This window comes from Hemiscyllium ocellatum, chromosome 1, assembly GCF_020745735.1.
Source record: "Hemiscyllium ocellatum isolate sHemOce1 chromosome 1, sHemOce1.pat.X.cur, whole genome shotgun sequence".
In the NCBI taxonomy this organism is placed as follows: Eukaryota; Metazoa; Chordata; class Chondrichthyes; order Orectolobiformes; family Hemiscylliidae; genus Hemiscyllium; species Hemiscyllium ocellatum.
In genome coordinates, this window is record NC_083401.1 from 67,693,519 (window position 1) to 67,708,397 (window position 14,879).

General features: G+C 39.6%; 1 protein-coding gene across 1 annotated transcript in view; it reads left to right on the top strand.

The window, feature by feature from the left end:
* LOC132807725 (urea transporter 2-like) overlaps positions 1 to 14,879 on the top strand; it is a 110,640-nt gene that overhangs the window by 86,756 nt on the left and 9,005 nt on the right. The window contains exons 8-10 of the mRNA XM_060821774.1: positions 963 to 1,110; positions 1,846 to 1,980; positions 8,091 to 8,140. Of these exons, the coding sequence (XP_060677757.1) occupies positions 963 to 1,110; positions 1,846 to 1,980; positions 8,091 to 8,140 (333 nt within the window). The remainder of the gene's footprint in view (positions 1 to 962; positions 1,111 to 1,845; positions 1,981 to 8,090; positions 8,141 to 14,879) is intronic.

A 14,879-nucleotide genomic window follows, 5' to 3' on the forward strand; every position in this document is an offset into this window, starting at 1 on the left:
ACCTTTTGACTGAATAAAGATCTTAAGAAAAGAATTGTCAAGACGGTAATAAATGAGAAAGAGAATGATAATGTTAGACAGTTTAAAATTGAAAATGAAACTCAGACAATCATCTGAAGAGGAATGCACAAGATGCAATGCATGGAGAGGAGGACCTAATTTTGGCTGATCACTCTAATATGATGAAATTTGTGATGATGCTGTGACTTTAGATCAGAATTTTGTCCTTTTGTTTAAGAGATTGAACAAGAGGTGCCAAGCATTCTGTAAGAAAGTAAACATCTTCTGAGGCCTCGGTTTTCTTTTAAAGCTAGAACAATAGAAGCAGCCTGAATGGGTGTAGTCAAACTCTCACAAAATCAAGATGTTGAGTTTAGCCTTCAGCAATTGCTGTTGGGGTTTTGAAGAGGTGGTAGCTATTTTTTCTCCTCTCTTGGTTATAACCGATAGCTTTGAGTTTTTTGCCTGCTTACAAGAGTTGCATGTGAGACAATCTGTTTTTCTGAATTTGCCTTTTTCCAAAGGTGTGTTTATGGGATGTAACTATATTGGAACAGTTAATTAGTAATAGTTACCTTATCTATTACTCTATTAGGTTTCCCAATTGAGTTGTTATTCCAATTACCTCTTTCTTTGTTTTATTTTAACTATAGTAGATTAATAATGTGTATTTTGCTTTAAGTCCAATGGTTTGAGCAATCAAATGGCACCTGGAACACAACACCTTACATTTACCTTTAAAATATGAAAAATTTAGGGTCTAGACTATCTTTGGAATATTTTGAGAGGCTTTGGTCTGGTCCATCACAGCTTTAAATAGTTGAATTGATCCAAACATATCCAGCATTTCCAATGTTTGCCTTCAGTTTTGAGTTAACTGTTTATTTCAACAAGAACTTCTTAAAAACAATATTTGTAATCCTTAAAAATTACTTAACATCTGTTTGTTTCAACCAATTTAGCTTGTGAGAGCTATCCCTGTTGGTGTTGGACAAGTGTACGGCTGCGACAATCCGTGGACTGGTGGTATTTTCCTTGTTGCATTAATTATCTCATCTCCAATCATATGTCTCCATGCTACAATTGGATCTACTGTGGGTATATTGGCAGGTATGGTTTTATCACTGCTCCTGAGATATAAGTACACAAAAAATCTAGGTTGCATGTTATTTTTGTTTTTTCTTGGGCAGGAATAATATTTAATGCCTATTCCTAACCATTGTGGGTCAAAAACCATCCAGAGGGAGTTGGAAGCCCATTTTCAGAAACCAAACCAGCACCTCAGCATTCAACAAAAAAAGTGACACGCGTGTGCTCATTCCTGCCAATATGCAATACAATATTGGATCAGGCAGCTTCTCAGAATGCCCGTCAAAAGTACATAAAACAATGAATGAACTGTTTAAATAACCACTTTTCACTTCCGTTTGAGATATTAATCTGCCTCAGTGTTTGACTCACCCTGTGATAAACTCACTGAGCACCTCATAGTACTAAAAGGCAGGAAGGACCCAGGCTATTTAAAGGACACATTCACAAAGAATTCTCCTGTTAGACTGTTGATTAGGGTCTAGGAGAATTCTGGCCAACTTTCTGACACGAAATTGCATTTAACTGTTGGTTTCACTTGTTCTTGAGTAAAAATGAATGTTTAAAATCAATTACTTCTGGTTATATGATCCAATAATTATACATTTGAGATACTTCTATCAAAACTTATATTTGTATTGTACATTTGCAATATTCTTGATGTCCTTTTTCAACAAAACAGGATCAAAGCAGCTCACAATCTGTAAAGGGCTGAACAGTGACATATTTTATTCTTTTTATCAATTTACTTTATAGGGTTAACACTTGCTTCACCATTCCAAAAAATCTATGATGGATTATGGAGCTATAACTGTGTTCTGGCCTGTATTGCAGTGGGAGGAATGTTCTATGCCCTTACATGGCAAACACACCTCTTGGCAATAATATGCTGTAAGTAGAAAAAAATCTATGTTGGCATCATGTAAATGCAGTCATAATTGTTTCATTGCAAAATAAAAGTTAACTATTACTAAAGCGAGAAATAATTCTTGAAGAAAACTGTATCATCTTTCAAGTCAATATCACAATAACACTTTTGATCGTCATTTCCCATCCTTTCTTTCTATTATGGTCCCACTCACACCTGAAGACAAGCCTACCCATGGCATATCCTCAAACTATTTCTCCCTTGCTTGTACAATTAATTTTACTGTTGCTCTTGTATTCATCACCTAAATGTTTTCCTCCCGCAGCATTGTTGATAAGCATGGGCTGAATTTCAAAATGTTCATTGATAGTACTCACTCATTTTCCCAACTGTCAGACCAACACCTTTGACTCCAGAACTATGCCTACCTCGACCCACAATACCTGATAACGAAAGAAGACCCACTCATCTCATGGGGAAAATGGATCTTTTTGACTCCAGGGCTATAACAAAACTGATTTGGTACACTTTTTAAATGGATGCTTCATTATTTGAGTGTACTAATCAGCTATAATACATGTGATTTCATTCATCCAATCATGCTTAAATTGCGCCTATGATGTTTGAATAGTAAATTAAGACTAGGGCATATATCCAGGCATGTGGTTGTGAGGGCTCTAAACAGATAGCCAACTGCTATGTCTTCAACTTTATTTTTTGTTCAGTTGCCAAATCTTTACTTACTGCAACATCCTATCTGTTTATTGCCCAGTAGAATGTCTTAATGACTGAGGGTGATACATTTTCCCATGGGAAAGGAAACATTTTCTCTGAGTCTAGCATTGTTCACACAGGTGTGTGATTGTTTCACTGTCCTGTGCAATTTACAGACTCATACAGTCACACAGCACAGAACCAGACCCTTCGCTCCAACTTGTCCATGCCAACCAGCTATCCTGAATTAATCTAGTTCCATTTGCCAGCACTTGGCCCATATGCCTTATATGTTACCTATTCATACACCCATCCAGATGCCTTTTAAATATTGTAATTGTACCAGCCTCCACCACTTCCTCTGGCAGTTCTTTCCATACACGCACCACCCTCTGCGTGAAAAAGTGATCCATCAGGTCTTACTTAAATCTTTCCCCTCTTATCTTAAAACTGTGCCATCTAGTTTTGGACACCCACCTCCGCATTGCAGAACCACCTGATGAAGGAGCAGCGCTCCGAAAGCTAGTGCTTCCAAATAAACCTGGTGTTCGATAACCTGGTGTTGCGTGATTTTTAACTTTGTACACCCCAGTCCAACACCAGCACCTCCAAATTACAACAAGACCATTTGGTTTAACTCTTTCTTTTCTGTTTGATTTTGTTTATTCTGCTAACATGTCTGACCTGATGCAACCTTAATATGCTGGATTAATTCAACTGTTCTTCCTACTTTCCTTGCCCCACATATTATCCTGCCTAACTTTTATTAAACTTTAAATCAAAACTGGTTTTTTTTCCCTGTCACAGACTAAAATAAACTGCTGGATAGTTACAACACCCATAGCTCAATTCAATAAATCTAAGGCTATCCTGTTCAATTCCAATCAATGTAATTGTGCTTCTATCACTAACATAATTTCCCTCACTGAGTGTTCACTCACTGTGCACTAAACTATCAGTGTGTAACTTCCCATTGATTCTGTCCTGGATGGAATTACATTTCTCCACTGCTTCTGAATCATATGGTCATTCCTTAGGAACCCTTAGGAGGCAATGACCACAAAATCATAAAATTTAGTCTGCAATTTGAGAGGGAGAAGGTGGAATCAGATGTAATGGTATTACAGTTGAATAAAGGCAACTACAGAGATATGAGGGAGGAGCTGATGAGAATTGACTGGGAGAGGAGCTTAGCAGGAAAGACAGTGGAACAGCAATGGCAGGAGTTTCTGGGAATAATTTGAGAGGGACTGCAAAACTTCATCCTGAGGAGAAATTAGCATACCAACGGGAGGATGAGGAAATCAGGGACAGCATAAAAGCAAAAAAGGAAACATATAACGTGGCGAAGGGCAATGGGAAGCCAGAGAATTGAGAAGCCGACCAAGACCAACAGAGGACAACGAAGAAAGAAATAAGATAGGAGAAGATTAAACATGAGGATAAGCTAACCAGTAATATTAGGAAAGATTGCAAGAGTCTCTTTAGTTATATAAAGGGCAAAGAGAGGCAAAAGTAGATGTTGGGCCACAGGAAAATATTGCTGGAGAACAAAGAAATGACTGAGGAATTGAATAAGTAACTTTGCGTTAGTCTTCAAGATGGAAAACACAAGTATAGTCTCAAAACTTCAAGAGGGTCGGGGGGCAGAGATGAGTATGGTGGCCATCACCAAGGAGAAGGTGCTAGAAAGACTTTAAGAGCTGAAAGTGGATAGATCATCTGGACCAGATTGGCTATACTCTAGAGTTCTGAAGGTGATAGCTGAAGAGAGAGGAGCCTTTAATAATGATCTTTCAGGTATCACTGGAGTCAGGGAGGGTCCCAGAGGACTGGAAAATTGTTAATGTAACCCCAATGTTGAAGAAGGGAGCAAGGCAAAAGACAGGAAATTATAATCCAATTAGCCTGACCTCAGTCATTGATAAGGTTTTCAAGTCCATTGTGAAGAATGAAACAACTGAATACTTGGAAGTACATGGAAAACAGGGTAAAGTCAGTGTGGTTTCATCATGGGGAGGTCATCCCTGACAAATCTGTTACAATTCTTTGAGGTGATAATTAGCATGTTAGACCAAGGAGAGCTGCTAAATGATATCTATCTGGATTTCCAAAAGGCCTTTGATTAGGTGCCGCACAGGAGGCTGCTGAGTAAGATAAGGGCCCATGGTGTCAGGGGCAAGGTGCTAGCATGGATAGAAACTTGGCTGTGTGAAAGAAGGCAGAGATGAGGGATAAAAGGGTCCTTCTCAGGATGGCAGCCAGTGACTACTGTTGTTCCACAGGGGTCAGTGTTGGGACCACAACTTTTCACTTCATACACTAATGATCTAGAGAAAGGAACTGAGGGCATTATGGCCAAGTTTTCAGATGATACAAAGACAAATGGAGGAGCAGATAGTATTGAGGAGACAGTGAGGCTGCAGAAAGACTTGGACAGGTTAGGAGAGTGGACAATATGGAAAGGTGTGAGGTCATGCGCTTTGGTTGGAAGAATAGGGACATGGCCTATTTTATAAATGGGGAGAAAATTCAGAAATCTAAAGTGCAAAGGGAATCCTAGACCAGGATTCTCTTAAGGTAAAGTTGCAGGTTGAGTTGATAGCCAGGAAGGCAAATACGATGTTGTCATTCATCTCAAGAGGATTATATCATAAAAGCAGGGATGTACTCCTGAAGCTTTATAATGCTCTGGTCAGGCCACTTTTAGAGTATTATGAGCAATAACTCAGGAAGGATGCATTGACCCTGGAGCGGATCTAGAGGAGTTTCATGAGAATGATCCCAGGAATGAAAGGCTTACTATTTGAGGAATGTTTGAGGTCTCAAGGTCTATACCCGATGGAGATTAAAAGGGTAAGGGGGGATCTGGCCAAAACTTACAGAATACTGAACAGCCTGGACAAAGTAGATGTTGGGAAGATGTTTCCATTTGCAGGAGAGACGGGGACCTGACGGCACAGCCTAAGAGTGAAGAGAAGATCCTTTAGAACGGAGATAAGGAGAAACTTCTATAACCAGAACATGGTGAATTTGGGGAATTCATTGCCACAGAAGGCTGTGGAAGCCGGGTCATTGAGTATATTTAAAACAGAGATGGATAAGTTCTTGATTGTCAAGGGTATCAAATGTTACAGAGAAAAAGCAGGAAAATGGGGTTGAAGAGCCTATCAGCCATAGAGTAGACTGCTGCTCTGATGACTTATGGTCCACCTTTGCTGTTACCTTTCTGCCCTGCAACTAATTCTTCAAAACTCATAGATTTCCATTCTAGTCGAAATTTCTCCATCTGTGTATCTACAGGTACTCTACTTCACTTTTACTGAATGTCACTTGCCTGTCACACTTTATTCATATTTGAATTATGATTTCAGGGCCATCAATATCCATGTTGAAACTGAGCTTCGACTTGTCAATGCTGCCGTTGAGGGAAAGCACATAATTATGACTGCTAGGAATTTGTTGAACAGGTCTGACTGGACCACATGATGCACTATTTTGTCCTGATCTTATCTGCAGAAACTGCTCACTATTTTAGGATCATCCTGGAATAAATAGGTAGCCCCAAGTTTCTTTTCTCCGCTGCAGTCATCTTAAACTCTTACCATAAGTCTCCACCATCTTCAACAGTAAATACAAGGAGGTTAAATCTGCCTTTTTCACCCAGATTGATATTATGTGATCATATGTCTCAGCCACTTCTCTCTACTCACCCTGGTCCACCAGGTTCAACATTCTGTAAGACTACCCCTTGCCCTACCCCTGAACTTCTATCTTTCTCTCATTGCTCTCCACTTTCCCTCATTCAGCTCAGCTTGTCTGTGAGGCACACTTCTTAATCTCTTCACATGTTTCACTCAAGGACTGACCACTTAACTTTCCTTCTTGGATCCTATGTTAGCTAATGTTGTCAACATCACCAAGTCTACAGATGACACAAGACTGGGTGAGAGAGATGGAGCGCTGTGAGGAGAATGGAGGGATGCTTCAGTATGATTTCAACAATTTGAGCAAATGGACAAATATATGGCAGATGAAATATAAAGTGGATAAATGTGAGATTATCCACATTGGTATTAAAAACATGAAGGCAGATGATTATCTAAATGGTGATGGCTTGGGAAAGTGCAAAGAGATCTGGATGTTCACCTATACCAGTTGCTGAAAGTAAGTATGCAGTTGCAGCAGGGGGTGAAGAAGGCAAATGTTATGTTGATCTTCATAGTGAGAGAATTTGAACACAGGAGCAGGGATGCAATTGTTGATGGCATTAGTGAGACCACACTTGGAGTATTGTGTGCAGTTTTTAGTGTCCTTATCTGAGAAATGATGTCTTGACTATGATTGCTGGGATGGCAGCTCTGACGTGTGGAGACTAGATCGGTTAGAACTAAATTCATTGGAGTTCAGAAGAATGAGGGGGCACTTTTACTGAACCCTATAAAATTCTAACAAGGTAAATACAGGAAGGATGTTCCCATAAACAGAGGGTTCAGACCAGGGGTCACAGCCTAAGGACATGAGTTTACTTATTTAGGACTGAGATTAGGAGAGATTTCTTTGTCTGTAGGGAGTGAACCTCTGGAATTCTCTGCTATGGGCACTATCTGACTGATTTTTTTTGGACATTCTAGTAGTCACCCAATACCTATCTCCCTGCATGCACCCAACTTATGATTTGACCATTTCTCTGAACATGCATGTAAATCTCAGCCTAATGGATATAAGATAGTAACTTCAGCCACCACTCAAGTTTTGAAACCTGGAGATCAAATTTCTGCAGCCAGTGATACTTTCTGCGCAGGCCAGCCATCTAGGTCATGGGAAGTATCCACGATTCCTACAGGCCAGAGGAAAAATATTCCACATGGCTGAGTTGTCCTGCCATAACCTAAGCAAACTTTTGTACCATTTACTCAAAATTGAAGATCAGAGATCCATGAACTTGCAAATACTCAAGATTAGTTTTTGAAACTCAACTCTTTCTTGAAGCTTCTCGACTCCTAATCCTGTGGAGGCTGATGAAGACAGAAAGAGAAAGAGGAAAAGAGAAAGAAAGAACAAGAGCAATTTCTTCCTTTCCTCCCTAAACTGCCTTACTCACCAAACTCTCAGCAATACCATTCTATCTCACTGCATTTTGTGTCCAGCACATTACCTCTCTTATTTATGCACTGGGATTCAGTCTACTGTCTGGCAGTTAGAAAACCAGTCTGGCAAGTTACTTAATTAGTTGAATTTCACCTTCTCTCCAGCAGAATCCTTGATTAAATATATCTAAGCTTGGAAGAAACTAACAATTTAAAGGCAGTAAATTAAAGAAAAACACCAACTGCAAACTTTATTGTGATTAAGTTCTCGAAAAAGTCAATGTTTCTCAAATTTATTAAGCACAATTTTTTTTATACTGCCCTAATAGCACTCTTCTGCGCCTACTTAGGAGAAGCCCTCATGAACATAATGTCTGTGGTAAGTGTCTTCTATTACTTATCAAAACTTAGATAAATCTACAGTTAAATGAGAGAGAATGCGGCATAGTCTGGAATTGAGCACAAATTTATGAAATGCACCTGATTTTTGTGATGGAGCCCAAGTAGTAAATGTTGATGATGACATTAGGAAATTTTCCTGTTTTTGAAGAGCACCATAGAATCTTTCAAATAGGGCAGAGGTCGTTGGTGTTAGCTTTTCTTTGAAAGCTAGAACCTCTGACAAAGCATGATACCATCAACACTGTACTGAAGTACCAGATTGAGCTATGCATTCCAAACTTCTGGAATGAGACTCTAAACCACAGTATTCTGAATCAAAAGCCAGAGTAAGACAAATAGAGTTACAACTGATGTCAAATTCTTTCAGAAACATGCAGTCCTGGAAGTTTATGGAATTAGCGGGAATGAAAATGGCAGCCAGATCCTATTCCTGATGAAGGCCTTATGCCCAAAACGTCAATTCTCCTGTTCCTCGGATGCTGCCTGACCTGTTGTGATTTTCCAGCACCACACTTTTCAACCCCCATTTCCAGCATGCCTAATTTCAGCAGTTTTAGATGTGGGTTAGGTTGGGTCACAAGCTGGCACTCCCAACCTGGCCAGTTCCACATTGGAACAGCCGTGTCATTGAAATATGCAATTTTCATGGTGATGAACCAGTTTATCCATTAGACACGTGTCCATAAGACAAAGGAACACAAACAGGCTACTCAGTTCATCGAGTTTGGTCTGCCATGCGATGACATTGCAGCTAATCTGATAATCCTCAATTCAATTTTCCTACTTTACCTCCATAACTCACGATTCCTTTATTGACTAAAAATCTGACTGTCTCAGCTGTGAATACTATCAATAGCCCAGCCTCATCAGCCTTCTGGAGGAAAGAATTCCACAGATTCAACACCATCTGAGAGAAAGAATTTCTCCCCTTCTCTGCCTTAAATGGTTGTCCCCTCACTCTGACATTATGCTCTTTGGGTTTAGACTCTCCTATAAAAGGAACAATCTCTCTACCTCTCTCCTATCAAGTTCACTAAGAGTTTAACATGTTTCAACAAGGACCTCATTCTTCTAATCTCCAGTGAATACATGCCCAACCTGCACAACCTCTCCTCAAGAAAATCTTGGGATCAACCTGGTGAATCTTCTCTGGACTTGCTCCAGCATACCTTTACCTAGATAAAGTTAAAAATCACACAACGCCAGGTTATAGTCCAACAGATGTATTTGGAAGCATCAGGTTACCTGATGAAGGAGCAGCTCTCTGAAAGCTAGTACTTCTGAATAAACCTGTTGGACTACAACCTGGTGTTCTGTGATTTTTAACTTTGTCCATGCCAATCCAACATCGGCACCTCCACATCATATTTACCTAGATAAAGAGATTAAAACCATTAACAGTATTCCAGCCGTGTTCTGACTAGCACTTATATAGATTTAGAAACATATCCTTTTTTAATACTCCATTCTCTTTGGAATAAAGGCCAACATATCATTTACCCTCCCTATTATCGTATTATCTTCTGCTCAACTCAGATGCTAGCTTTTTTGTGATTCATACACGAGGATTTCCAAATTCCTCTGTTTTGCGGTATTTTCCAGTCTTCTATACTTCCTACAAAAGTACATGTCCTCACATATTCAGACATTAGTTTTTAAACACTCACTTAGCCTGCTTATATCATAATTTTATCTCTCCCGAGGCTCCCAGCCTCATTCCTGATGAAGGGCTCCAGCTCACGTCAATTCTCCTGCTCCTCGGATGCTGCCTGACCTGCTGTGCTTTTCCAGCAACACACTCTCAACTCTGATCTCCAGCATCTGCAGACCTTACTGTCTCCCTACCTATATCATACTTGCATCCCCACCTATTTTTTATGTTATCTAAAACTTTATACTACATTCATTTCTGTCATACATATGTCATTATTTTGTAAATAATTGTGGCACTCAGCAAGGAACTCTGTGGCACACCAGTAGTACCGCATTGCCATCTTAAAAATGGTCCCATTATTCCAATTCTATATCTTAGCAAATCATCTATCCATACTAATAATACTAACCTGAGACAATAGACACTTATTAAATAGCCTTTTGTGTGCTACTTTATCAAATGTCTTTTAGAAATCAAAATACATTATAGCTACTGGTTCACCTTTCTCTATCATAGTTGTTACCTCCTCAAAGAAATATAGTTATAAAAATTTCTCTTGCAGGACTTCTCATTCGTGAAGCCATGCAGACTTTGCTGGATTGTATTATATATTCTCAATACTCAGCTTTTGCATCATTTATAATAACATTTTAGATCATAAGACTATAAGGCAAGAAGACATAGGAGCAGATATTAGGCCAACCAGTCCATTGAGTCTGCTCCATCATTCAAACTCATTTTCCTGCTTTCTCCCCATAACCATTGATCCCCTTGGCAATCAAGAACATATCTATCTCTGTCTTAAAGATGCTCAATGACCTACCTTTCACAGGGTAGGCCCACAGATTCACCACTCTCTGGTTAAGAAGTTTCTCCTTATCTCCATTCCAAAGGGTCTTCCCTTTACTCTAAGAGTGTGCTATCAGGTCCTAGTCTCTCCTGCCATTGGAAATATCTTCCCAACATCCACTTTGCTCAGACCATTCAGTATTCTGTAAGTTTCAATCAGATCCCTTCTCATCCTTCTAAATTCCATCGTGTAGTCCCATAGTCCTCAAATATTCCACATTTGTTAAGTCTTTCATTTCTGGGACATTCTTGTGAACCTCCTCTGGACCCGTTCCAGGGACAATATATCCTTCCTGAAGTATGGGGCCCAAAATTGCTCACAATACTCTAAATGTACTCCTGAGTCTTATAAAGCCTCAGGAGTGCATCCCTGCTTTTATATTCTAGTCTTCTTGAGATAAATGAAAACATTGTATGCGCCTGCCTAACTACCAACTCAACCTGCAAGTTTACCTTAAGAGAATCCTGGACTAGAATTCCAAAGTTCCTTTGTACTTCAATTTTTGAATTTTTTTCCCCATTTAGGAAACAGTCCATGTCTTTAATCTTTCTCCCAAAGAGGATGACCTCACACTTCCCCACGTTGTATTTAATCTGCCACTTTTTTGCCCATTCTCCTAACTCTTTCTACAGTCTCCCTGTCTCCTCAATACTAACTCCCCCTCCAGCTATCTTTGTATCATTTACAAACCTAGCCAGAATGCCCTCAGTTCCTTCATCCAAATCATGAATGTATAAAGTGAAATGTTGTGGTCCCATACACTGACTCCTGTGGAACACCACTAGTCACTGGCTTCTATCCTGAGAAGGATCCTTTTATTCCCACTCTCTGCTTTCTGCCAGACAGACAAGCTTCTATCCATGCTAGCACCTTGATTCTGACACCATTGGCCCTTATCTTACTCAGTTGAAAGTGTGGTGCTGGAAAAGCATCCGGCGAACAGGAAAGTCGACATTTCTGGCAAAAAGTCCTTCATCAGGAATGAGGGCTCATTTGGATGCTGCTTGACCTGCTGTGCTTTTCCAGCACCACACTCACAACTCTAATCTCCAACAACTGCAGTCCTCACTTTCGCCTTATCTTACTCAGCAGCTTCCTGTGTGGCACCTTATCAGAGACCTTCTAGAAGTCCAGATGGATAACATCCATTGGCTCTCCTTGGGCTAACCTGCTTGTTACCACCTCCAAGAATTCTAACAGATCTGTCAGGCATGACTTCCCCTTGATGAAACCATGTTTACCATTCACTCCCAGAAATCTCGTCCTTCACAATGGACTCCAAAACCTTACCAAAGCCTGAGGTCAGGCTCATCGGCCTATAATCGCTCATCTTTTGCCTTGTTCCCTTCTTAAACATGGGAGTTACATTAGCAATTTTCCAGTCCTCTGGGACCCTCCCTGACTCCAATGATACCTGAAAGATCATTTCTAAAGGCTCCACTCTCTCTTCAGTTATCACCTTCAGAACTCTAGAGAATAGTCCATCTGGTCCAAGTGATCTATCCACTTTCAGCCCTTACAGTTTTTCTAGCACCTTCTTCTTGGTGAGGCCCATCATACTAATCGCTACCCCCAAACTCTCTTGAAGCTTTCAGATAGTACTCATATCTTCCACCATGAAGACTGACGTAAAGTATTCATTCAGTTCCTTAGCCATTTCTTTGTTCTCTATTACCAGTTCTCTAGCAACATTTACCAATGGCCCAATGGCCACTTTTGCCTCTCTTTTACCCTTTATATATCTAAGGAAAATCTTGCAATCTTTCCTAATATTACTGGCTAGCTTACCCTCATATTTAATTTCTCCCATCTTATTTCTTTCTTCGTTGTCCTCTGTTGGTCATGGTTGGCTTCCCAACCCTCTGGCTTCGCACTGCCCTTCATCACATTATGTGCCTTCTCCTTTGCTTTTCTGCTGTCCCTGACTGCGCTGGTCAGACATGGTTGCCTCATCCTCCCTTTGATATGCTGCTTTTTCCTTTTTGTTGTGTGTTCCAAATTATTCCCAAAAAGTATTTATTCAATTTCTCTCCCACTTCACCAGTATTACTTCCTGGGTCATGTGCTCTAAGAAACTTTTGTTCACTTTAGTGTCTCTCTTTGTATTTATTTAAAGAAGCTGTTACTATTTTTCTTTGTATTCCTAGATTGCCCTCATTGTTTATTTTCTCCTATTTATTATTTTGTTTTGGCTTTTAAACCTTTCCCAAGTCTCCAGATTACCATTACTTTCTCCCACATTATATGTTCACTTCTTTCAACTTGACAGTGTCTTTAACTTCAGTTGTTAACTAGAACTGATCTACCCATGTAAGCCTTTAAGCCTCCACATTTTATGTCAGTAAATGTTGTGAAATTGACAGAAGAGATTAGAGAGCCAGGATTGTCAATCAAACAGTGGAACTCAGTTGTTTCAGCAGTCTAATAGACGTCTGGGCTCTCAACCGAGAATGAAATTATAATTTGACAGAGAACACAGATGCAAGGACATTATAAATACAGATGCAGGGAAGTTCTATAAATACAAAATATTGGGGATTCCACAGAAATGCAGAAGGTCTGGCAGCATCAATACAGAGAAAAAACAAAGTAGCATTTCAAGTCCAGTATGAACTTCTTCAGAAATGCAGAGTTTTTATGCTCAATCTACCTAAAGGTTTAGTTAGATCCAAACTAGAATATTGTGTCCAGTTCAGTCACCACATTTTCAGGTCAATGTGAAGAAGGTACAGAGGAGATGCGCCGAAGTGATTTGAAGGGTGGAGGTTTTTAATTACAAGATTAGATAGGAAAGGCTGGGATTGCCGCTTTGAAGTAAATGAGAGTGAGGGGAGATTTGATAAAGGTATATAAGATAATGAGGTTTACAAGTTTAGATAAGGTAAACAATGAAGAATACTTCCCATCCTCTTATTATGCAAGGAGAAGGGAATGCAGATTTAGGATATTGGGCAAGAAATGTAGGAAGAATGCGAGGAAGAACTTTTTTAAGCAGTGAGTCAATACTTACATGAAAGTCATTGCCTGTGAGAATAGTGGATGCAGAAATAATTCAAGATTTCAAAAGAAATTGGATGGGCATTTGCAGGAAAATGGGACCAAGGGGATGAGTTAGATTCACTGCATTGCTCCAAAGGGAGCTGCCATATTCTCGATGGCTTGAATGGCTTCCTTCTATGCTTTAAGTAGCTTTAATTGAAGGTGCTGAATGAATCCTTTACATCTGTCTTTTTTGTCTATTTGTCTAAGTATGTTATGACACAGCTGGAACAGGAAGGACTTGAATCTAGGCCTTCTGCCCCAGAGTAGAGACACAAGTAATGCGCCATAAAATCCCCATATTTGCCTTTATTAAACAAATCATTTATTAATTAAAACAACATTTAACTAAACAATTAAATTAATGAGATGTTGCTAATGCAAAGTAGGATGGGGTTAAAAGGATCAGATGGAATAGAGACGATCTCTACTTCCATTGGGATCTATCCAAGATGACTGACTGTGCAATTATGTCAATAATGAAGGCTTTGACTACAATATTTCAATCCTCCCTAGAAATGGGAGCAGAGCCAAAGAGACCTGAAGCAATACAAGTGTTACACCAATCTTAAAAAAAAAGGTCAGAAGGATAAACTAGGAAACAATGGACTAGTCAGCCTGACATCAATGCTGATAAAATTTCAACAAAATTCCGGGGAAAAAAAGAATCATTGCCAGTTGAGGTAATAAATAACAACCCACTGAATTCATTATCTTTAAACCATGTCTGACAGACATCATTAAACAAGGAAGTTTGTTCATGAAGGTAGCATGATTGATTGGATTCAATTTGATACTATCTTTAACTTACCCGGTTAACCAAGGTCAGTTTAATTCCTTCCTAGAATCCTTCTTGCTCAGTGGGATATATCTTTTTTCAATGAGTGAGGAATTATTTTCTTAAATATCTGCCACTGTTTATCACATTTCTTTTCTGCTATACATCTTTCCCAATTCAGTCCTGCCAACTCTGTCCTAATTTCCAAGTAATTATAGTGCTTTAAATTTAGCACAGTTGTTTCTGGCTCAAGATTCTCCCTCTCAAACAGAATGCTAAATTTTCCCACATTACGATCCCTGTTCCCTTCAGCCCTGACAACATTCCGGCAATAGTACTAAGGTATTGTGTTCCAGAGCTTTCTACGCCCCTAGCCAAGTTCTTCCAGTGCAGTT